Raw genomic sequence first — 25,283 nt, forward strand, 5'->3', positions numbered from 1 at the left:
ACTTGCAGCCAAACCATTATCAACCCTATAAAGAATGTACAATTATTATGTATCAATAAAAATTTTTAATTAAAAAATAAATAAAGCTAAGAGAAAGTATGAAAAACAAAGGGGATTGAGAAGGAGCTGCCAATGAAGTAGGAAACTAAGAGAGTGGTTTTTGGAAGCCAAGGGACAAAGGTGTTTTAAAGGAGAGTAGCCAATAAGATTGAATTGTATGCTTAAAGAGGGTACACATTTGTGGAAAAACTCTCTGGTAGGTCAATGAAAATGTGCACTAAGAATTGTCCACTGGATTTGACAATGTGGATATCATGGTTAACCTTGACAAGAGCTGTATTAGCATAGGAAATACTGATTGGGTTGTGTTTCAGAGAGAAGAGGAAAGAAAATGGAGACGGAGACAATGATTTTGATAACCTAAATGAGAAGTTTTACTATAAGGGAGCTGGAGGGAGGAAAGATGGGGCAGTAGCTACAGGGAGATGTGCACTCAAGGGAGGATTTGGCTTGGTTTCATTTTTTTAAGAGGGTAGACCTTGTAGTATGTCTGTATGCTGATAGGTATGATCCAAAGAATGAAAAACCAGTGATGTAGAAAGGGGGATAAGTGCTGGAATGATTTTCTTGAGGAGATTAAAGAGATTGGCATATAGTTTACAAATAGAAAGACTGACTTTAAGATAAAGGATGACTTTAAGATAGGAGCATGTGCAACTCCCAACTCCCCCTCATTTTTAACTGATCATTTCCTAATGATCAGACAAATCATAAAAGATTATATATGCTGTGTAATTTATTTATTTTTTTAAAATAGAGACAGGATCTTGCTGTATTGCCCAGGCTGGTCTCGAACTCCTGGGGCTTAAGCAATCCTACCACTACAGCCTCTTAAAGTGCTGAACTTACAGGCATGAGCCAATGCCCCTGGCCTTTTTTTTTTTTTTTTTTTTTTGTGATAATCAGAAATAAAGATAATTGGGTATTTTAGAACCAGGGCCTAATATTCACAAGGAAGAATGAAACTCAGTGGTTTTCAGATTTTAATGCAGAATGAAATGAAATGCTCTTCATGTCCTATAGTGCAGAGGAAACCATCATTACCATTGCTTTTTCCCAAGGATTCTTGAGTTAGTGAAGCCAGAATTAATGATTAAGAATCTGTTAAGTTTTGTTGTTTTTTTTTTTTTTTAGTGGAGTCTCGCTCTCTTGCCCAGGCTATAGTGCAGTGGAGCAATCTTGGCTTACTGCATCCTCCACCTCCGAGTTCAAGTGATTCTCCTGCCTCAGCCTCCTAAGTAGCTAGGATTACAGGAGCGTACCGCCACGCCCAGATAATTTTTGTATTTTTAGTAGAGACAGCGTTTCACCATGTTGGCCAGGCTGATCTCAAACTCCTGACCTCAGGTGATCCGCCAGCCTCAGCCTCCCAAAGTGCCAGGATTACAGGCGTGAGCCACTGCGCCTGGCCAAGAATCTGATAAGGTTTTTTTCCAGCAGGTCTGATATAATAAGGTGTGGTAAATACTATAGAAAATGGAGAATCTCCTCACATTCATTGTCATCTTTTGTAAGATACTTGACAATCCAGTTTGTATTGTGTATATTTGGGGACCCCTGAGGAGAGTGTAAAAGTTCTGATTGCAGGTATGTGTGTAATTTTGCTCTTTTGTTCTCTATAGACCTAGCAACAGTAACGTAAGCAAAGGAGAGTCACGCCCAAAATGGAAACCCAAAGCCAAAGTACCCCTTCAGACTCTACATATGACTTCTGAGAATCAAGAGAAAGTGAAAGCTCTTCTCCGAGACCTGCAAGAACAAGATGCTGATGCTGGATCTGAGTAAATTGTTTTATTTGAATCAGTTATTATATTAAGGAAAACATACTGGCAGTGTGAAGGTCCTGTGCATCTTTGGAATGCTGTGTCAGTACTGATTCTATTGTGGCCATTTAATTAGTTGAAAGTGAGCCAAGAGAAGTACAAGAATAATTATTCAGCCACAATTTTAGAGTGAGTTTGTTTTGCAACATCCATGGGATTGCCTTTTTATCTTTATTTTTTTCCAGGGCAATGCTCATATGGATTCAGTAACTGATTTCTCTGTAACCTTCCAGATAAACCCTTCTAATGAACAAATAGAAGTACTGTTCAAGGAGCAGATATTGACTCAGTCAGGTGCAGTTTTAGGATTTGCTTTTCATGGCTATCTGCCTAAGAGAAAGCTTTTACTCTTAAATCTTAGTTGTTTCCCACTCTACTGCATTTTGGCTCTTTTCCTTTGGATTTCAGTTGGAGAAGTTAATTCCTTCTTTCCATTTACCAGAATTAATTAGTGTCCAGTCATGAACAGCTCATTTTCCATCCTATCTACAAATCTCTTATCTGTTTTAGATTTAGAAAAGGAGATTATGTAGCAAAACAAACAATTAGGGATAGTTTTTTTTATGAATGAGAAGAGAGAGGATAGCCAAGGTTTCTGTGGTTAAGAACACAGGCTCTGGAATCTGTCTGCCTTTGGCAAAATCTCTATTTGCTCCTTAATGTGTAACCTAGGCAATTACTAATCCTCTCTGAGTCTTAGTTGATCATCTAAAAAAAAAAAAAAAAAAGGACATTCCAGTAGTATTTGGTACAGTTATTGGGAAGATTAAAGGAGTTAGTTCATACAAAGCACTTAACACAGTACCTGGCATTTAATAAATGCCTGGTAAATGTTAATTGCCAAGATAAAAATTAATAGTTCAATATAAGATTAAATCAGCAACTGAAGAGTAGTCAGGATCCTATGAATTAAATTCTTAGACCTTTGCTAAATTTTTCTTTGAAGTAAGTAGAAAGTAATATCTAATATATGAAAATGTTGCCTTTGCTAGAAGAGGCATTTCTGGGGAGGAGGAAGATGATGAGCCTGAGTGCTGTAACGATGAGCGGTACTGGCCAGCTGGACAGGAACCTTCCCTCGTTCCCGACTTGGAGCCTTTGGAATATGCTGGCTTAGCCCCAGTGGAGCCTTATGTTCCAGAATTTACAGTCTCCCCATTTGCAGTGCAAAAACTTTCCAGGTGATTGCTTTGATCATTTACGGGAGTTGGGAAAGAATTCAAGGAAACCGAAATCATATAAACCCACTACTCCTCTTTGTATACTTTCCTATTATGTGGGTTCCAGCAATGCCTGATAGGCCTAATATGCATCTTATCGGAAGGGGTCATTCAGGAGGGCTTATTGTTATCAGGGATGCTTTTTCAAAATACAAGCCCTGCCTATGTGTAGTCATAACTTCATATAAGCATATTTAAATGAATTTTACTGTAATGGTGTGATACTGCTTTTTATGTGTCATTTTTGTCGTGTTTTTGTCCTTGACAGGTATGGTTTCAATATTGAACGCTGTCAAGCGGTCTTGAGGATGTGTGATGGAGATGTGGGAGCATCACTAGAGCATCTCCTTACCCAGTGTTTTTCAGAGACATTTGGAGAGAGGATGAAGATCTCTGAGACAGTCAACCAGATAAGCTTGGATGAGTGTATGGAACAGCGACAGGAAGAGGCATTTGCTCTCAAGTCCATCTGTGGAGAAAAATTTATAGAAAGAATTCAGAACAGAGTCTGGACCATTGGGTTAGAACTGAAGTATCTGACAAGTAGATTCCGCAAATCCAAGCCAAAAGAAAGTACCAAAAATGTACAAGAGAATTCACTTGAAATCTGTAAATTTTACCTCAAAGGAAATTGTAAATTTGGATCAAAATGCAAATTCAAACATGAAGTGCCCCCAAATCAAATTGTTGGGAGAATAGAAAGAAGTGTAGATGATTCTCATCTTAATGCTAATGAAGATGCATCTTTTTTATATGAACTTGAAATTCGATTTTCTAAAGACCACAAATATCCCTACCAAGCTCCCCTTGTGGCATTTTATTCCACCAATGAGAACCTACCTCTGGCTTGTCGTTTACATATTTCTGAGTTTCTTTATGACAAGGCCTTGACATTTGCAGAAACTTCGGAACCTGTCGTATATTCTTTGATAACCCTTTTAGAGGAAGAATCGGAAATAGTCAAGTTACTAATGAATACCCATCACAAGTATAGTGTCCCTCCTGTGAACTTTCTGCCAGTACCCTCTAGGACCAGAATAAATAATCCTGCCTGTCATAAACCAGTGATTCCAAATAATTCGTTTGTTTCTAATCAAATTCCAGAAGGTATGTAAGGCATTGATCTTGTGGAGGGAGGCATTCAGAATGATGGGTTTAGAAGTCAAAGCTTTTAAGGCTGGTCTAGGATGGCTTAGTGATCTTGGACAAGCTGAACAAGCCATTCAGTCCCATGGGCAAAAGGGAATGAGAATTCCCTGAACTGTAATTGTATCTGACTTTAATTGTAAGGCTCAATTGTGTTGCTGTGGTTGGGCTCTGAGTTGAAAGTTTGTAGTGATGTATGTTTAACTATATAAAATCCGAGGCTTGGAAGGACCTTAAGGTACCTTCTCAGAAAATCTGTTTTATTTAATTCATTTGGTTTTCATATGTTTATTTCTTATATTGTGTACTGAATTACTTTCAAATGAATTTTTAGAGATATTTTGCTTTCTATACCACTATCCATAACCTCCTGCTTTTGGTGTACTAGACCCCCAGAATTCTTTAGGGATAGCTCTATGAATCCCTAAATCCTCAAATACTTGTGCAGGCTTCTAGCTTTGTCTAGATCTAGGTTTACTGTGCAGATTCTTTTTATTTTTGTTTTTTTGAGATGGAGTTTCACTCTTGTCCCCCAAGCTGGAGTGCAGTGGTATGATCTCAGCTCATCCCAGGTTCAAGCAATTCTCCTGCCTCAGCCTCCTGAGTAGCTGGGATTATAGGCACCTGCCACCACGCCTGGCTAATTTTTCTATTTTTAGTAAGACAGGGTTTCACCGTTTTGGCCAGGCTGGTCTTGAACTCCTGACCTCAGGTGATCCACCTGCCTTGGCCTCCCAAAGTGCTGGGATTACAGGCATGAGCCATCACACATGGCCTACTGTGCAGATTCTTACACCACAAGTAAGCCCCTTTCAAAGAAGTCTCTGCTGGGTGTGGTGGCTCATGCCTGTAATCCCAGCACTTTGGGAGGCTGAGGTGAGAGCACTGCTTGAGCCCAGGAGTTTGAGACCAGCCTGGGCAGCATAACGAGACCCTATCTCTACAAAATATGTATATTTTCTTAGCTAGTCAGCCATGGTTGTGCACTCCTCTGAGTCCCAGTTACTCAAGAGGCTGATGTGGGGGAATCACTTCAGCCTCGGAGGTAGAAGCTGCAGTGAGCCATTGCATTTCAGCCTTGGAGACAAAGTGAGACTCTATTTCTTTAAAAAAAAAAAAAAAAAAAAAAAAGGATCCTCTTTTATTTGTTGCTATCTATCTTTCTTCCAGAGAAACAAAAGTTTGTATTATTTCATAAGAGTCCTTGGGTAAACTTCAATGAGTGGAGAACAGTGACGCTGTTCTGAGATGTGGCTGCTGGTCAGTTAGCCAGGTTCACTCACTAACCACCTGACCCACTCCCAGATGGCAGCTTCTAGTGCATGGGATTCAAATGTGTTCCTTTGGAAATGAAAATTATGTGTCATGGACTTTTTTTCTAAAATAATAGTTTTATTGAGACATAATTTATATACCATAAAATTCACTCTTTTAAAATACACAATTCAATGGTTTTTAGTATTTTTATAGAATTGTGCAACAATGACCACCTTTTAATCCCTGGACGTTATCATCACCCCGAAGAGAAACCCTGTACCCACGTACCCATAGCAGTCTCTCCTCATTTTCACCTTCCCCCAGCCCCTCACAACCACAAATCTGCTGTCTCTCTATGGATTTGCCTACTCTGGACATTTCACAGAAATGGAATTATGCAATATGCAGCTTTTTGAGATGGGCTTCTTTCACTTAGCTAATGTGTTCAAGGTTCATCCATGTCCTAGCACATATCACTACATCATTCCTTTTTATTAGTGAATAATATTCTATTATGTGGACATGCCACATTTTGTTCATTGATTCATCATTTGATAGACATTTGTGTTGTTTTATGTTGTGGGATTTGGGGACACTTGCATATAGTTGAAACATTCACTGCTAATTCTTTTAATGTTAATTACTTTGTTTATGCTTGATAAAAGTTTATTTGAGGATGCATTTTAAGTTCTTTAGAAATAGAAATACTAGAAATGAATGAACTTACTTTATTCAAGTTTTAACTTTTTCTCCATTTTGACTTTTTGTTATTGATACTCTGTTAGTGACTTTCCCCTTTTGTTAAAGAAAGGGCCCCATACTGAAATGTTTTCTTTTATTTCCTTCAAGTTGAAAAAGAATCAGAATCTGAGGAGTCAGATGAGGATGAAGGTCCTGCACCTGTTATAGTAGAGAATGAAAGCTATGTGAACCTTAAGAAAAAGATTTCCAAAAGATATGACTGGCAGGCAAAGTCAGTACATGCTGAAAATGGTAAAATCTGCAAGCAGTTCCGAATGAAACAGGTAGGGTATGCTGAGAGAATGAGTAGCATTGCCTCCCTAATATCTGGATGATGGGATTAGGAATTAGGAAGTTTTGGCTACCCTCCCTAATATTCTTTTGGTTCTTTTTCTCCCTGAGTGCTCAAAGTTTCTACAGGCCACAGCAAACTTAAGTGCATATGCTAGATGGTTTTGGAAAATCCTATAGCTGGTACATGGCAAACACACACATATATGCCAAATAGTCTCAGAGTCATGTGCCTTTGGTACTGTGACAGACAATCTGGTATGTAAAAGGAATATCAATACTGTGGTTTAATGGCCAGGCATGGTGGCTCACGCCTGTAATCCCAGCACTTTGGGAGGCCGAGGTAGGTGGATCACCTGAGGTCAGGAGTTCAAGGCCACCCTAGCCAACATGACAAGACCCCGTCTCTACTAAAAATACAAAAATTAGCCAGGCATGGTGGCAGGTGCCTGTAATCCCAGCCACTTGGGAGGCTGAGGCACGAGAACTGCTTGAACCTGGGTGGTGCAGGTTCCAGTGAGCCACAATTGCACCACTATACTCCAGCCTGGGCAACAGAGCAAGACTGTCTCAAAAACAAAACAAAACAAAACAAAACAAAAACAAATACTGTGGTTTAGAGCCAGGCGGGCATGGTAACACATGCCTGTAGTCTCAGCTACTTGGAAGGCTTAGGCAGGAGGATCACTTGAGACAATGCCAGCCTGGAAAACATAATGAGACCCTGTCTCTAAAAACAAAACAAAACAAATACTGCGATTTACCTTAGAAAAAATTAATATATAAAAGGAGAAGGATAAGGAAGATCTTTTACCCTGTTTCAAAGACTGAAAGGATAAATAATGTGCCCAAGGTCACATAGCTAGTAAGTGGTTTAGCCAATTCTGTTTCTAAAGTCCATTTTGTTTTTACCCCATTCACATGAAGATTATTTTAAAAGAATTCATAAGTGAACCCTGAGGGCAAAGTTAGAGATAGGGCAGAGGCAAGTTGCTTAACCAATATGGGAATTGGATTAAATGCTCTCTAAGGGCCCTCCAGTTCTAAAGTTCTGTGAGTCTGATTTTTGACACCATATAACACCATCACAGATGTAGTGCAATACCCATAGAACATCACAATGTATATAAATTGCACTGTAGGTAAGATGATAGAAACAAAAAATTAGATATTCAATTTGATCAGTGTGATAAGTTTATGATAAAATTATACGTAGGAAATGGCATGTTCCTGTAAATTTATTACAGTATTCAAAAGTATAGCCAGAGTTTTAATAAACAAGGCAATGTTTATAGCATTGGCCATTAAACATGAAATTGATTTATATAGTTGTAGTGACCTCTCAAAAGTAACCCTTTAGTGAGTGCTTTTCTATTATTGATTTAGGTAAAAATCTGATATTATTTAGAGCTATGCTGCCTGATATGGTAGCCCCTACCCATGTTTGGCTGTTTATATTAATTAATTAAAATTAAAAATTCAGTTCCTCAGTAATACTATTCTTCACATTTCAGGTGCTCACTAGCCACATGTAGCCAGGTGTTGCTGTATTGGACAGCACAGGTATAGAACCTTTCCATCAACACGGAAAGTTCTATTGGACAGTACTGGTATAGAGACTCTTGTTGGGAAGAACTGGATATGTGCTAAGCAAGAGGGCTTTATTTCACCCAGAAAATCTTTCAGTTTATTCAGATGTTGGAAAACTATTTAATGTACAGGTTCCACAACTCATTCTGGCTGATTCTCTGAGCAGCATTCTGAATAAAGTCCTCTACATCCAATCCCAACAAATCCAACAAAGGATCACTCAAGGCCAGCAGTGCAAGACCATCCTGGGCAACATAACAAGACTCTGTCTCTATAATTTAAAAAAAAAAAAAAAAAAAAAAGCTGTAATCCCAGCACTTTGGGAGACCAAGGCAGGTGGATTGCTTGAGCACAGGAGTTTGAGGCCAGCCTGGGCAACATGGTGAAATCCTGTCTCTACAAAAAAATACAAAAAGCTGGGTATGGTGGCACACACCTGTAGTCCCAGCTACTTGGGAGCTTGAGGCGAGAGGATCGCTAGAGCCTGGGAAGTGGAGATTGGAGTGAGCCGTGATCGCACCACTGCACTCCAGCCTGGCAACAGGGTGATACCCTGTCTCAAAAAAAAAAAAAAAAAAAGTAAACCAACTGATGTCTTATCTTTGATTTTATTAGGCTTCCAGACAGTTCCAGTCCATTCTGCAAGAGAGGCAATCACTCCCTGCTTGGGAAGAAAGAGAAACCATTCTTAACTTATTGCGTAAGCACCAGGTGGTTGTCATAAGTGGTATGACTGGGTAAGAATGCAATTTATTCATCTGCAGCTTTCATCTATAAATATTATATGCACCCTGGTTACCATAACCAGTTCAACTTGTTAAAAACTGTAGCTGGATTTATAGACATTATATACATCTGCCTTGAGACATAAGGTAAAAAAAAAAAAAAAAAATCCAGCTGAAGACTTTTAACAAGGCTCATGTTTAAATTTAAAGGATAGTTCTAGAACATTTAGCTTGAAAGCTTTTTATCTTCTGAATTTATTCTGATTTCCTGTCACCCAGGCTGGAGTGCAGTGGCATGATCTCAGCTCACTGCAACCTCTGCCTCCTGGGTTCAAGTGATTCTCATGCCTCAGCCATCCGAGTAGCTGCGATGACAGGTGCAAGGCACTACCATACCCAACTAATTTTTGTGTGTTTTTAGTAGAGAGGGGGGTTTTACCATGTTGGCCAGGCTGGTCTCGAACTCCTGGCCTCAAGTGATCCGCCTGCCTCGGTCTCCCAAAGTGCTGGGATTACAGGCCTGAGTCACCACACCCAGCCTTTATTTTTCTTTTAAAAACAACTTAATTGTGGTGCGTTATTTTTCCTGTTTTACATTCTCCTATTTAGCAGGGACAAGTTGCAGAATTAATTTAGTTATTTATTCAAGAGTATACAATTTAATAATTTTATTTGTGTCCAGACTCAGTGATATGGTAGTAATTCATATCTTCTAGTTTATCTTTTTAACCTCAGCCTAATCATAGCTAAATTAATACCTATAAAATATTTTGATAATCATAAGCTAATACTCCTTTTCTTTAGGGTTCATGTGTAGAGTTTACATTCCTAGAAGCATTTACAGACCTTAATTTAATGCCTGTTCAATAGTCCCAATTTTACAGATGTTATTAAGCTATTATTTGATTGTCCTTTTGATTGGAGTGCAAATTCCTAGAATTTCCCACCTCTTGGTAATAAGTCAGGAGGTAGTTTTAGAAAATACCTGAAACTGAACAACTTTTATTCTAATTAGCTTTATCACTTTTCTCATTCCATATGATTGCTTCTTTAGTTAACTAGCCCTTGAAAACTTCATTTTAGGACTTATTTGTTTTAATATACAGATGTGGGAAAACCACACAGATTCCACAGTTTATTCTGGATGATTCTCTGAATGGACCACCTGAGAAGGTAGCCAACATCATCTGTACCCAACCCCGACGAATCTCTGCAATCTCTGTTGCTGAACGCGTTGCTAAAGAAAGAGTAGAGAGGGTGGGTCTGACCGTGGGATACCAGATTCGGTTAGAAAGTGTCAAGGTTTGTATGCTCTGCTTATTTCCTGGTAACAGAAATTTATGGTTTTTAGGTATAAAAAGTTTTGGGGGTTAGGAGATTCATGGGCAATTTGGGATATATACTTTGAGGTTATTTTTAAATTAATGATTACCTTTGGTAATCATTTATTTAAATATTTAGAAATATTAAGAAATATTTTGGTATAAGAACTCTTATGGCCAGGTGCGGTGGCTCACACCTGTAATCCCAGCACTTTGGGAGGCCAAGGCAGGCAGATCACCTGAGGTCGGGAGTTCGAGACCAGCCTGACCAACATGGAGAAACCCCATCTCTACTATAAATACAAAAATTAGCTGAGTGTGGTGGCACAGGCCTGTAATCCCAGCTACTCGGGAGTCTGAGGCAGGAGAATCCCTTGGACCTGGGAGACGGAAGTTGCAGTGAGCTGAGATCGCGCCATTGCACTCCAGCCTGGGCAAAAAGAGCAAAACTCCGTCTCAAATAAAAAAAAAACTCTTATTTGGTTGTACTAAATTTCCTCTGTAAAGCTTTTTATTTTTTATTGGCAGAAGTCATCTAGTAAAGACTGTTTTGCTCTTGAACTTGGGACATAATCCATTTAACCAAATAAGGAGCAGACAAATTGAGAACTGATTTCATTAGTCACTGTTTTTCAATGCTTTTTATGAAAATCTTAACATTTTGATATGAAGTAGAAAGGCTTTTATTACTGTCCCTGGCAAGAAACTATATTTAGTATGGTTTCCTATTAAATGGAACTGCTGGTGTTTTCAATATTTTTTATCCCTATCCATTCAAAATGGCTTTCCAGTAATGTTTCCCTTTTTTGAAAATTTTATTAATGATTTATATTGCTCTTTCATGTGTAAGTCCTCAGCCACCAGACTGTTATACTGCACCACGGGAGTGCTGCTGAGAAGGCTAGAAGGAGACACAGCTCTACAAGGAGTTTCCCATATCATTGTTGATGAAGTTCATGAGAGGACGGAAGAAAGGTAAAACAAAGACTTTCCCAGTGAACACACACTCACCTGAAATGAAGGCATGGCGGAAAAAAATTCTTTTCTAGTTCCAATTCAGTTTCATGCAGTTAGTAATGGTAATTTGCTGCAAGGAAGGCCTATGTTAGAGAAGAGCAACTGCTTTCTTGATCTCCAGGGTCTATAACACTAAAAACGACAGCACAAGCTCATCACTTATTAGATGGAGTCATCCTATTAGGTTAGAAGGTATACTTCACACCATCCTGGGCGTTATGCTAAGTTGAATACCGTATTTAATAGAAATAAGAGATGTCATGCATGCTGTGGCTGAATGTATCTTCTTCTTTGTTTATTTGGTCATTCAGTCCTGACATTGATTCATGTATTTATTGAGCCTGCATTAAACGCCAAGTGATGTATTAGTTGCTGGGGATACAGTGATGAACAAGCATGTATGGCTCCCCCTTATCTCTTACAGTCTGGTAGAAAAAATAAATAATGAACAAGTAAACAAGCAAATGATTGCAAATTGGAATAAGCACTATGAAGGAATAAACAGCGTGCTGTGTTTGGAGAGAGAGACCCATAGATGCTCAAAGATCGTATCTCTGTAAGATGACAATTTAAATTCAAAATTGAAGTATAGCTGGGCGCAATGGCTCACACCCATAATCCCTGTACTTTGGGAGGCCAAGGTGGGAGGATCACTTGAGGTCAGGAGTTGGAGCCCCACCTGGGCAACATAGTGAGACCATGTTTCCACGAAAAGTAAAAAAAAAAAAAAAAAAAAAAAAAAAAAAAAAGGAATAAATAGCCAGTAGTCATTCTACTGGGGATACAGGAAAAAAAAAAAAAAAATTAGCCAGGCGTGATGGCTCACACCTATGGTCCCAGCTACTCAGGAGGCTGAGGCAGGAGAATCATTTGAGCCCCCAGGAGGTTGAGGCTTCAGTGAGCTGTGATAGCACCACTGCACTCCACCCTGGTCAAGAAAGCAAGACCCTGTCTCAAAAAAAAAAAAAAAGCAGAAAAGAAAACTGAAATATGAGAAGGAATCCCAGGTGACAAATGGGGGTAAGGAACGTGTGTTTGAAGATTGTGCAGTGGGGAAGGGGCTTTGTGAGTCCAGAAACAAGGAAGGCCAGTGCACCTGCTGTGTAGCAGCAAAGGGGAAAGTAGCATAGGCAAGAAGCAGCAGGAGCCAGACCTTCCAGGGCCTTAAGCACCATGAATAATAAGGCATGTGGATTTTATCTTATGAAATTAGAAGTCATGGGGTAGGGGGAGGGATAGCATTAGGAGATATACCTAAGGCTAAATGACGAGTTAATGGGTGCAGCACACCAACATGGCACATGTATACATATGTAACAAACCTGCACATTGTGCACATGTACCCTAAAACTTAAAGTATAATAATAATAAAATTAAAAAAAAAGAAATTAGAAGTCATTAAAGGGTGAGGCATAAAATAAAAATTCTTGCCAGACACAGTGGTGCATGCTTGTAGTTCCAGCTACTGAGGAGGCTGAGGCAGGAGGATTGCTTAAGTTCAGGAGTGCAAGGCTTTATATAGTGTGCTATGATTGCACCTGTGAAGAGCCACTTCAGACTGGGAAATATCGTGAGACTCCATCTCTAAAAAAGAAAAAAAAAAATTAAAAGTCTCAATATTTTAAGTACTGAAGAGGGCCAGGAAGATGGATGGCATTAATCATAGTTTGTCATGTGGATCATGCCCTAGAGCAGTAAAAGAAAACTAGTGGGAAAAAAGAGAAAGTCCTGTAAAAATTATGAAGTTTTCCCACAAAGTATTATACCACTATAAATATCTTGAGAAGAAGAAAAAAAGTCTAAGTAAATTTGATGGACTGATAGGAAAGCAGAAAATAGCTAAAAGCAAAATATTTAAAAAAAAGGATTGGTGGCAGGCTCCTGTAGTCCCAGCTACTTGGGAGGCTGAGGCAGGAGAATCGCTTGAACCTGGGAGGCGGAGGTTGCCGTGAGCCAAGATCGCCCCACTATACTCCAGGCTGGGTGACAGAGCAAGAAAAAAAAAAAAAAGGAATTGAACAGAGAAGACATATAACCAGAAGAACTATTAGAAGAAATAGTACATTACTATTATTAGTAAATAAGAAATATGAAGTAATTAGAAACCAAAGAAAGCAGACTTTTAGATAAAAAGAATGAACCAAAAGAAAAAGAAATAATTCCTAGAAGAAGACAATAATAAATATTAAATGACTATACAGAAAACATTGGAAATCTCTAAGGGGCAAATAATCTTTGTAAAAACTCCAGAAAACAATGGGAAAAAAAATTAATGGTAAATAATGTCATTTTGCCACTGTTGAAAATGAACACCTGAAAGAAGAAATTTTTTTAACAAAATCACTGAACAACTTGGAAGAGGAAGCCAAATAAAACATTCTCTCAGATTAATGGTATTTAAATGATTGAGTTATAAAGATAAGTTTAAACTTTTAGGGAAAATTATATCCAGTATAATTTTGAATATGAAGAGTAGCTTTGGATTCCATAACATTTGTACTTCCACAAACTTAAAGAAATGAGAACATAGCACTGGATTTGGTTCCTGGCTAAAATAGGACAAAGGTTTTTATAAAACCTAAGGATCTGTAGAATATAAACAGTTAACAATTCAAAAGATGTTCACATCTGAATAAAGATTAATTACACAGTGGAGAAGGGTGCCTCAAACATTTACAAATACCAGTTTACAAGAAAGGGTATACAAATTACAAGGAAAAGTAGGGGAATCTTTGCTAACTCTAACTGCAAAAAGCAAAAACTAATAAAATCTAGGAACAAAAATCAGTAAAAATATTGACAAGATTAAAGGTTGAATATCAAAAGGTGACAGTTGTGTTAGTTTGAAATTTTAATACATTTTCTAATCACAGAGATGACATGATCATTCTAAAGCATTTAGTAAATACCAAAAAATGTAAAAGAAGAATCTCTGTCCCCTATAGAATTGCTAGTTACATGTTATAATTTTGGTCTCTTTTCTTCTGGGAGTATATTGGGAGTTAGAAGAGGGATATGGTAGAAAGAGAGATGTATTTCCACAAACACTATTGAGATTATATAGTTTTGTTGTGCTGCTTTTGATTTAATAGAATGATAGCATGAGTTAATGAATTCTCTTTTTTTTTTTTTTGAAACAAAGTCTCCGTCATCCAGGCTGGAGTGCAGTGGTGCAATCTCAGCTCACTGCAGCCTCCACCTCCCAGTTTCAAGCGATCCTCTTGCCTCAGCCTCCCAAGTAGCCAGAACTACAGGTGCACGCCACCAGGCCTGGCTAATTTTTGTTATTTTTTTAATAGAGTCAGAGTTTCACCATGTTGGCCAGGCTTGTCTTGAACTCCTGAGCTCAAGTGATACGCTCACCTTGGCCTCCCAAAGTGCTGGGATTACAGGTGTGAGCCACCACACCCAGCTGAATTATCTGTAAAACTAAGAATTTCATAAGGAAATTCTGAAGTCTGGATATACCATAAATTACTTAACCATTTGCCTGTTGTTGTTAGATTATTTCCCTTTTCCCTGAAAAAGAAACAAAAATAGTCATAAATGTAATTAAATTAGCTCATTGAAAAGAGCTAAGTAGTATAAGAATATGTTTTCATTAAAAGCTCAAACAGGCCAGGTGTAGTGGCTCACACCTACAGGCCTTCCATTCTGGGATTACTGATTATATGTTCAGTAATCCCAGCATTTTGGGAAGCCAAGACAAGAGGATCACTTGAGCCCAGGAGTTTGAGACTAGCCTGGGCAATATAGGGAGACACCATCTCTACTATAAAAACAAAAACAAAAAAATTAGCCCCAGCTACTCAGGAGGCTGAGGCAGGAGGATCACTTGAACCCAGAAGTTCAAGGCTGCAGTGAGCCATGGTAACGCCACTGCACTCCAGCCTGGGTGGCAGAGCGAAACCTTGTCTCAAAAAAAAAAAAAAAAAAGAAAAAAGAAAAACGTTATAGATAAAGTGAAAGTCCCTCTTACTACTCCCAAACCACTCTCAGTTCCTTTCTTAGAAGTAAACTGGTAGTACGTCTTTCTATGCATGGATATAGACGTTTACTTTGTTAGAAATAGTTACTTTTGTTTTCTGACATTTTTTTCTTACACGGATGATATATTCATTTAGTAAGTCAATGAATATTCATTGAGTACTTACTATGTCCCAGACATTGTCGTAGATCCTGGAGTAGTGAATAAAATTCTTGTCCTTGTAGAACTTGTGTTCTAGTGGGAGAGCTCATCAATAAGCAAGATAAATAAGTAAAATACAGAATATGGTTAAGTGCTAAGAAGAAAAAATAAAGCAGAAAAAAGACAATAGAAATTCAAGGGAGGAGGGCATTTGAAATTTTAAATAAGGTAGCCAAGGAAGTCCTCACTGAAAAACTATCTTTGGAGTAAGAACTTGAAGGAAGTGAGAGAGCTACCTGTGTGAAGGGCTAGGAGAAGCCCAGTAATCCAGGCAGATTAATAACATGTACAAAAGACCTGAGGTACATGCCTCAAAGACAGCAAGCAGAACAGTGAGCCGGTGCTGAGTGAATGAACGGGGAGCACTAGAAAAAGATGGGGAGCATGGGGTGTAGACCATGCCATATAGAGCCTTGTTAGTAAGGATTCTAATGAGAAGTCATTGGATTTTAAGCAGAAGAGTGGCACAATCAGATTTTTCTTTTTTGTTTTAAGAGATGGGGTCTTGCTATGTCGGCCAGGTTGGTCTTGAACTCCTGGCCTCAAGCATTCCTCCCACCTCAGCCTCCCAAACTGCTAGGATTACAAGTGTGAGCCACCGCACCCTGTCAGCACAATCAGACTGACATTCGAAGAGCATTATTGGTTGGCTGTATTGAGAACAGATTGCAAGCGGGCAAGGGCCAAGAGACCAATTAGGGTGGTGTTATTCTGCCGTGTATATTATTCCAGGCAACTTGGGATTTTTCCTACTAAAAATATGTCTTAGAGATGTTTTCATGTTATTATCTAGAGCTCTACCTTATTCCTTGTATCTGCTTCATGTTATTTCATAGACTGGATATTGTTATAATTAACCATTTCTCAGTTGATGGACATTTGGGTAGTTTCTATTGTCTTATTATTACAAACAATGCTATAACAAAAATCTTTGTATGTGCCTCTTTGTGGTACACGTAGATACCAAGAAGTAGAATTATCAAATTTGTACCCTATACCAGCTAAGAGTAAAAAAAAAAATTATAAAATTTGATGATAAATCCTGTTGAGATTTTGATTGGTACTGCCTGGATTTGGTTTATTTGGGAAAGAATTTATATCTTTATACGGGTTGAGCATCCCTATTCCAAAAATCTGAAATGGTCCAAAATCTGAAACTTCTTGAGTGCTCACATGACACTACAAGTGACAGATTCCACACCTGACACCTTTGATCTCCAATGGTTCAATGTATACCAACTTTATTTCATAGACAAAATTATTCAAAATATTATATACAGTTACCTTTAGGCTATGTATAGAAGGTATATATGAAACATAAATTGATTTCTTGTTTAGAGTTAGGCCCCATCCCCAAGATATCTCATTATGTATATGCGACTATTCTAAAATCTGAGAAAATTTGAAATCTGAAACACTTCCGGTTCCAAGCATTTCACGTAACGGATATTCAACCTATAATAGTAAGGCTTCACATCCAAGAACAGGACACATTGTTCTATGAATGTTATGGTTTTTTTTTTTCACAGAGATCTTACACATTTCTTGCTCAAAATATAGTAAAAGTTACTAATTTTCATGTGTTGAATTTGTTTGATCCTCAGGTGTTTCTTTTATTTTCTCTAGTGACTTCTTGCTGCTAGTTTTGAAGGACATTGTATCGCAGAGGCCAGGTCTTCAAGTTATTTTAATGAGTGCAACTCTAAACGCTGAGCTTTTTTCAGAATATTTTGATTCCTGCCCAGTTATTACTATACCAGGTGAATAAAATGCATCATTAAATATGTATCATTCTAATAAGCAAGTATAATTATTTTAAAGTTTGAGACATAAGTAGATATACTTCTTTCTAGAGAAGTGATTCATTTATAACAAAATCATAAACCATATAATGCAGCTGATAAGGAGGTAACATATCTTGCTGGGAGATTTTTATTTTTATTTTTTTTGAGACGGAGTCTCGCTCTGTCACCCAGGCTGGAGTGTAGTGGCGGAATCTCGGCTCACTGCAACCTCTGCCTCCCGGGTTCACGCCATTCTCCTGCCTCAGCCTCCCGAGTAGCTGGGACTACAGGCGCCCGCCACCACACCCGGCTAATTTTTTGTATTTTTAGTAGAGACGGGGTTTCACTGTGTTAACCAGGATGGTCTCCATCTCCTGACCTCGTGATCTGCCCGCTGCGGCCTCCCAAAGTGCTGGGATTACAGGCATGAGCCACCGCACCCGGCCATTGCTGGGAGATTTTAATTTTTTTTAGGGGACTTTTAAAAAAACTCATAGTTACTTATTTCTAGCATTCCATTGTGTTTAACATCAAAGTTGATAGTGGCAGTCTGTCATAAAGAGGGAACTTGTGTCTGTGACAGTATATTTGTTCATTTCTGGATTCTGCTAAATTTCTAGATGTTGGTCCACTCTGGCAGAAAGTGAGGTTGGATAGTCTGTGTTTTCTTTTGACACTTCCACAGTCTCATTGTGGAATTAATTTATCACCCTGAGCTTTGATTTATCCTTCTTCAATTGAATACTAAAAAGACACTTTGGAAACACTGACTGATAAAAAATAGTGCAGTTTGTTTTAGTTATAGAGAATGCTGGCAATAAATCTAAGGAAGAAACTTTGTGTTTGATCTAGAATACAATTGTTGAATGTTTAAAGGTCCTCTGTGGTGGAAGTGGCGGGGGCGGTAGGGGGAGGGTATGAAAGGTGTAACAGGTAAAAGAAAAAAAGTCTTAGCAAAGGATCATTTCTCAACCTATACACTGCTTCTGTTTACTGACTGAAATCTACCCTTTCCAATTTCTTTTACCATGAACTTTTCTTCTTGATATTTTTAAGACCACAGAACAAATAGGATGTTAGCATGACAAGCTTTGTTTTAAGAGAATTTTATATATATAAACTATTTCAAGATGGTCGAATGGGTGTTCTCAGGCTTTTCTATTTTATCTCCTTGTTTTTCTAGGTCGTACATTTCCTGTTGATCAATTTTTTTTGGAAGATGCAATTGCTGTGACAAGGTAAGGAAGACACTAATTAAGATTCAGTGAAAGGACCTGGCATGGTGGCTCATGCCTGTAATTCTAGCACTTTGGAAGGCAAAGGTGGGAGGACCCTTTGGGGCCAGTTCAAGACCAGCCTGGGCAACATATTGAGACCCCCATCTCTTGAGAAAAAAAAAACAAAAGATTCAGTGAAACTTTGAAAACAGAATAATGTTTGACCCTCAGTGTGCCAGAATACTAATATATGTGTTAGTCTTTTTTTTCTAATTTTTCTACACTTGATCTCAAAAAGCCCAAGAAGTGATTTTCTTCTATTTTTTCTGTTTGAACATTTTGTTCTCCCCTCTCTTTCAGCAAACAGACTGCCAATATTTAAATCCTCCTACTTACTTTTTCTTTCTTTCTTTCTTTCTTTTTTTTTTTGAGAGAGTCTTACTCTGTTACCCAGGCTGGTGTGCAGTGGTGTAATCACAGCTCACTGCAGCCTCGAACACCTGGCTCAAGTAGTCCTCCTACTTCAGCCTCCTGAGTAGCTGAACTACAGACACACACCACCATGCCTAATTTTTTTTTAATGGTTTTGTAGAGACAGGGGTCTCATTATGTTGCCCAGGCTGGTCTCAAACTCCTGACCTCAAGCAGTCCTCCTGCCTTGCCTCCCGAAGTGCTGGGATTACAGTCATGAGCCACCATGCCTGGCCCCCTCTACTTATTATAACTTTGGCAAGTAGCTTAATCTCTCTGTACTTAAAGAATTAATACTTGCTGATTCTGCTGAGAGCATAAAAAAATTAATGAATTAATACTTGCAAACTGCTTAGAACTGTGCTTGGCACATAGTGCATGCTCTCAAATGTTAGCAGTTATTGTCCGGGTGTGGTAGCTCACACCTGTAATCCCAGCACTTTGGGAGGCCGAAGCAAGCGGATCACCTGAGGGCGGGAGTTCAAGACCAGCCTGGCCAACATGGTGAAACCCCGTCTCTACTAAGAATACAAAAGTCAGCTGGGCATGGTGGTGCATGCCTGTAATGCCAGCTAATCTGGAGGCTGAGGCAGGAGAATCGCTTGAACCTGGAAGGCAGAGGTCGCAGTGAGCTGAGACTGCGCCATTGCACTCCAGCCTGGGCAGCAGAGTAAAACTCTGTCTCAAAAAAAAAAAAAAAAAAAGTTAGCTGTTATTATCATCATGATCATCATTCTACTTGCATAGAGTTTGCAGTATAGCCTGAGTGTTAAGATATCTGTATAAACAATCGTAAGTACTAGGTAGAAAATGTTAATGTCCATTGCATATAAACAGATCTCTCTTCTTTGAAAGCCCTACTTTCTCTTCTTAGTCTTTGATCTTGAGGATTCCCCAAGATTTTCCTTGCACTGTTTCTTCTCACTATTAACTCTCCCTTGGCTACCTTAGACTCATGTGTTTTCAGCTGTCATCCCTGTGCCGAGAACTCCCAGATCAGTATCTTCATTCCTGACCTCTGAGCTCTAGAATGAAACACCTCTAATATCTGGCAGCTTAAATACAAGTCAGAATTTTTCTCCTTCTCTGTTCCTTCCTTCTCTAATAAGCCCCCCTCCTAATTCCATATTCATGTAATGGTACTATATTCTCAAGCTAAAAACCCAAAACCAGTGGCTCTCAAATTTTAATGTGCAATAAGAATACTTAGGGAGCTTATTAGAATTATTATTTTCTGGGCCCTATCCCACTACCATTGATATGAGTTTCTGAGGTAATCATCTTTCAACTAGTTTGCCTGTCTTTACTTTTTCAAACTCACTGCTTCCAGAATATATATATATATATATATTTTTTTTTTTTTTTTTCTTTTTTCTTTTTAATACAACCTCACTCTGTCACCCAGGCTGAGTGCAGTGGTGCTGTCATAGCCCACTGCTGCCTTGGTCTCCCAGGCCCAAGTGATCCTATTACCTCAGAATACCAAGTAGCTGGGACTATAGGTGTGTGCCACCATGCCTGGCTAATTTATTTTTAGTAGAGACAAGGTCTCACTATGTTGCCCAGGCTCAGAATTATCTTTAAACATAGAATTGTTCACATTCCTCCTATTCTTAGACACTTTCATTAGTTCCCTGTCACTCACACTTTGTGGACACTCAAGGCCCATATCATCTGACCCCAGCCAATATTTAAGTTCCCTTCCTTCTTTAGTTTCCTACCTACAAAACCTTAGCACTGTCAGACTACTTGTTGTTTCTCAAAGATGCCATACTATTACTATCTATATTTCTTTTTCCCGTTTCCTTCTCTAGTCATTCTTTAACACCCAACTTGAATGCTACCTCCATGAAATTTCCTATTTTCTGCTATTAAAAATTAATCACTTCTTTATTAGAAGTCACAGAGTACTTTTTTTGTGCTTCTAATGACATTTGTTTCTGTCTGTCTTACAGTATAGTGCATTGTTTTGTTCTGTTCTCACTAGTTGGTAAGCTCCTTGAAAGTATATTTATTTTTCTATACCACACCACCACCATCGCCATAGTCCCTTGACCAAAATAGGCATTCAGTAAATATTCAATAAGCAAACAAACAGTGAATGTGAAAAGAGTATATGGCATTTAATGGAGAGAAGGGGTTGGAGGAAGTCAGGATTATAGAATCATAGGTTTTTAAATCTTTTTTTAAAAAAGCTACAATACGGCTGGGCGCGGTGGCTCACGCTTGTCATCCCAGAACTTTGGGAGGCCGAGGCGGGCGGATCACAAGGTCAGGAGATCGAGACCACGGTGAAACCCCGTCTCTACTAAAAATACAAAAAAAATTAGCCGGGCGTGGTGGCGGGCACCTGTAGTCCCAGCTACTCGGAGAGGCTGAGGCAGGAGAATGGCGTGAACCCGGGAGGCGGAGCTTGCAGTGAGCCGAGATTGCGCCACTGCACTCCAGCCTGGGCGACAGAGCAAGACTCCGTCTCAAAAAAAGAAAAAAAAAAGCTACAATACACTTTATGCAAATGAAATCTTATAGGAAATCATAGAGAAATGAAACATAAAACAAGAATGATTGGGCTGAAAGAATAGCCCCCAGTTACTTACTTTGCTCCCATTCCCTTACCTTTCCTTGGGGCTTTGAGCAACACTTAAGGCTCCAGGGGAAAAAAATGGAGCCACTTACCTATGCCAATATCCCAAAAGATGAGAAAGTAAAGCCCTTTGAAATTGACTTGTTAGAAGTCTCATGGCAGGTTAGTTTAGTGGCAGACAGAACTCAAATCCAGAGTTTTGGTTCCAAATCTATTTGTTTTTCTGCTTTGCCATGATGTCTAATAGTATTGTCACTAACAAATATTAAACTATCCAGTTGTAAGAGTTTTGAAATGTTTTAAGGATAGTCTTAGGTTGATGTTCAGCCAACAGCTAGAAACTTGGGTCCAAATTTGATTGCAACAAAAGGAAATCAGCTGTCTGGGAATTATCATAGAAACAAGAGGATCAATAAGATTGCCAAAGAAGAATCAAAAATGAAGGGGGGTGTTACTAAGGCTATACCTCAAATGTGTTTTCTGAATGTCCTTGCCATTATTTCTGGATAGAGCTTCTCTCCAAATTCTTAGCTGGTCTCCAAGACAGACCTAAAAGCATTGCAGTGTGTTCCCAACCAGAAATAGGGTACAGCCAGAATCCTGGACTGGTGGAAGGATAGCACATGAATTGGGCAGAAACAGTGACATTTTGCTGAATGAGCACATGAAACAGGTGAATTCTTTCCCTTCTCACCAACAGAACCACATACACACAACCACATTCCTCTGTCTTTCTTTCTCAGGTATGTATTACAGGATGGGAGCCCATATATGCGGTCCATGAAACAGATTTCAAAGGAAAAGCTTAAAGCAAGGCGGAACAGAACTGCATTTGAAGAAGTGGAAGAAGACCTGAGGCTTTCCCTTCACCTCCAGGATCAGGATTCTGTCAAAGATGCAGTGCCAGATCAACAGTTAGATTTTAAGCAGCTCCTGGCCCGCTATAAAGGTAACATGCCTCCTAGGGGAATATTATAATTATGCCAAAGATTTCTAGTATTCTTTCTTACCATGATTTGGAAGAAGAAAAATATGATTCTTGTTTTGTAGTTACATTGCCTTTAATTCATCAGAGCAACCTTAAACCTAGAAAAATAGTTCGGATACATATTTAGAATACAATTGTTACTATATTTGCCAATGGGTTTTTTTCTAATTATAAAAGAAATATGTGCTCATTAGAGAAAAATTGTGAGGTAGTAAAATATAAGTTATATTCTTGTACATTTTGTAGCTTTTTGTTTTGATATGATTTCAAATTTATGGAAAAGTTTGCAAGACTAAACGATGAACTCTCATATATCCTTTACCCCAATTCACCAGCACCAGTTGTTAATGTTTGCTTCATTTTTTGCTTAATCATTTGCTCTGGGTTCATGTATTTTTTTTTTTTTTTCTGAATCTCCTGAGAGTAAGTTGCAGATATGATGCTCCTTTACCCTTAATACTTTAGTGTGTCTTTCCTAAGAACAAGGACATTCTCTTACATAACCACAGTACAGTGATCAAAATGAGGACATTTAACACTGATACAATTATATAATTCACAGTCCATACTCAGACTTGAACAATTATCTCAATAATGTTTATTTTTGCTGTATTTTCCTGATTCAGGATCCTATCATGGATCATATATTACATTCAGTCATGTATTCTTAGTCTCCTTTGATCTAGAACAGCTCCTCATCCTTTGTCCTTCGTGACCTTGACATTTTTGAAGATTATTTTGTAGAATGTCCATCCATTTGGGTTTGGTATTTCCCCATGATTAAATTTAGGTTATACATTTTTGGCTGGAGCATCACAAAAATGATCTTGATTTCTCAATGCATCATATTAAAAGGCACATGGGCCCCGTGGTGTTGATTTGTCCCATTATTGGCAATGTTAACTTGTTCACTTGGTAAAGGTGATGTTTGCTAGGTTTCTCCACTGGTAATTACTGTTTCTTTTGTAGTTAATAAGTCACTTGTGAAGCAATATTTGACATGATTTTAAAATCCTTTAATATCCCACTAGTTTTAGCATTATTCATGGGCTTTTAAAATAACATCTTTTGAGGCCTAACCTGTGCTGAGCTTTTTATGTATTTTGTTAGGTACTTCCTCCTCCCATGCCAGACTCTAGCTGGCCACTCTTTGTTCCTATGTGGTCTTCTATCCATATAAGCTAAACTGAGCCCATAGAAACCCCAGGATTACTACTTTTGCTTTCTTCCTTGAAGCCTAGACTAGAAGCAGGTCTCAGCTGCCCTTCTTTCTCCTTTTTCCCTAGACTGTCACCCTGTTCCTCTTAGTTCTTCCCAAAAAAGGGTGTTTATCGTTCATGAGTAAGAGCTTCCAACCCGTTACTGCTTCTGTAGGATAAGGGGCAAATGAATTTTCCTTTTTCTGCATCTACCAAAGACAGTTCCCAATCCTGGATGTGGAATGGTAATCACCAAGGAATTAACATATTAGCCATTATTTTGTTGTTTAGGAAGATAAGCATAGCTCCCTAACATTTTATTTCATCTTCCCAGTATTGAGAGATATAAAGCTAAGAGAATGGACTTGTGCCTTATAGATCTCGGTTCAACTCCCAAGGCTCTCATAAAACCAACTAATTATCTTGAGCAAGTTCTTTATCATCTCTGTGCCTCAGTTTCCTTATCTGTAAAGTGGAGTCATTTAGAGGAGTATAATACAAACCTACAAGGATAGTGCCCAGCTAGTAAGTACAGATCCATGATTCTAATTAAAATATGTCTAACTCAAAAATTTGTGTTCTTTTTATACATCATACCAACTGATGATTCCCATTCCCTTATTCCATTAAATTATGGAACAAGAAAATTCCTTTGAGGCTGGGCACGGTGGTTCATGCCTATAATCCCAACACTTTGGGAGGCTGAGGCAGGAGGATCACATGAGCCCAGGAGTTCAAGACCAGCCTGGGCAATATATTGAGACCTTATCTCTACTACAAATGTTTTTTAAAATTAGCTGGTCATGGTGGTTGGCACCTGTAGTCCCAGCTACCCAGGAGGCTGAGGCGGGAGGATTGCTTAAGCAAAGGGATTCAAGGTTGCAGTGAGCGATGATCGCACTACTGCACTCCAGCCCCAACAGAGCAAGACCTTGCCTTAAAAAAAAAGAAAATCCCTTTGGCTTCTATTTCAAAATTCTGGAGTTTTCTTTTAAAATTATCACTGAATCTAATCCATGACTTTCTAATTGTAAGCACAAAGGTTACTAAAGTTCAGAAAGTACCTTTGGGACCCCCTTTTTAAGGAAGGAGAATGGAGGAGTTGAGGTCAAGAAACATGACTGCCACCAGCTTCTGTATGGTACTGGGCTGATTGCTTAGCTTTTCTGAGCTTCTGGTTCTCTGTTTTTTGTTTGTTTGTTTGTTTAAAAAAAAAAAAGTCCTTACAAAAATTAGCCAGGCGTGGTGGCACACGCCTGTAGTCCCAACTATTTAGGAGGTTGAGGAATGAGAATAGCTTGAACCCAGGAGGCGGAGGCTACAGTGAGCCCAGACTGCACCACTGCACTCCAGACTGGGCAACAGAGCAAGACTCCATCTCAAAAAAAAAAAAAAAATGCCTTGAACTAGTTGATCTCAATGTTCTTTTTCACCTTTCAGAAAATTAAATAATGTTTCTTGGCTCAATTTTTAAGGCATTTTCTAGTTTTTCTTTGAAAAAATTAATAATCAGTCATTTAAAATATATTATTGATTTGGCTGGGCACAGTGGCTAATGCTTATAATCCCAGAACTTTGAGAGGCTGAGGCCGGAGGATTGCTTGAGCCCAGGAGTTCAAGACCAGCCTGGGCAACATGGTGCTGCCTCGTCTCTTAAAA

The 25,283-nt window shown here is 38.7% G+C and overlaps 1 protein-coding gene across 5 annotated transcripts in view; it reads left to right on the plus strand.

Moving 5' to 3' along the window:
* Positions 1–25,283, plus strand: part of DHX57 (DExH-box helicase 57) — an 81,981-nt gene that overhangs the window by 10,354 nt on the left and 46,344 nt on the right. For all 5 annotated transcript variants that reach the window (XM_055243366.1, XM_063618117.1, XM_055243367.2 and 2 more), the window contains 10 exons: positions 1,683–1,841; positions 2,876–3,064; positions 3,372–4,210; positions 6,356–6,531; positions 8,744–8,865; positions 9,960–10,155; positions 11,026–11,150; positions 17,008–17,141; positions 18,349–18,403; positions 22,181–22,386. In XM_055243366.1, coding sequence (XP_055099341.1) covers positions 1,683–1,841; positions 2,876–3,064; positions 3,372–4,210; positions 6,356–6,531; positions 8,744–8,865; positions 9,960–10,155; positions 11,026–11,150; positions 17,008–17,141; positions 18,349–18,403; positions 22,181–22,386 — 2,201 coding nt within the window. The remainder of the gene's footprint in view (positions 1–1,682; positions 1,842–2,875; positions 3,065–3,371; positions 4,211–6,355; positions 6,532–8,743; positions 8,866–9,959; positions 10,156–11,025; positions 11,151–17,007; positions 17,142–18,348; positions 18,404–22,180; positions 22,387–25,283) is intronic.

The sequence above is a fragment of the Symphalangus syndactylus genome, chromosome 14 (assembly GCF_028878055.3).
Source record: "Symphalangus syndactylus isolate Jambi chromosome 14, NHGRI_mSymSyn1-v2.1_pri, whole genome shotgun sequence".
In the NCBI taxonomy this organism is placed as follows: Eukaryota; Metazoa; Chordata; class Mammalia; order Primates; family Hylobatidae; genus Symphalangus; species Symphalangus syndactylus.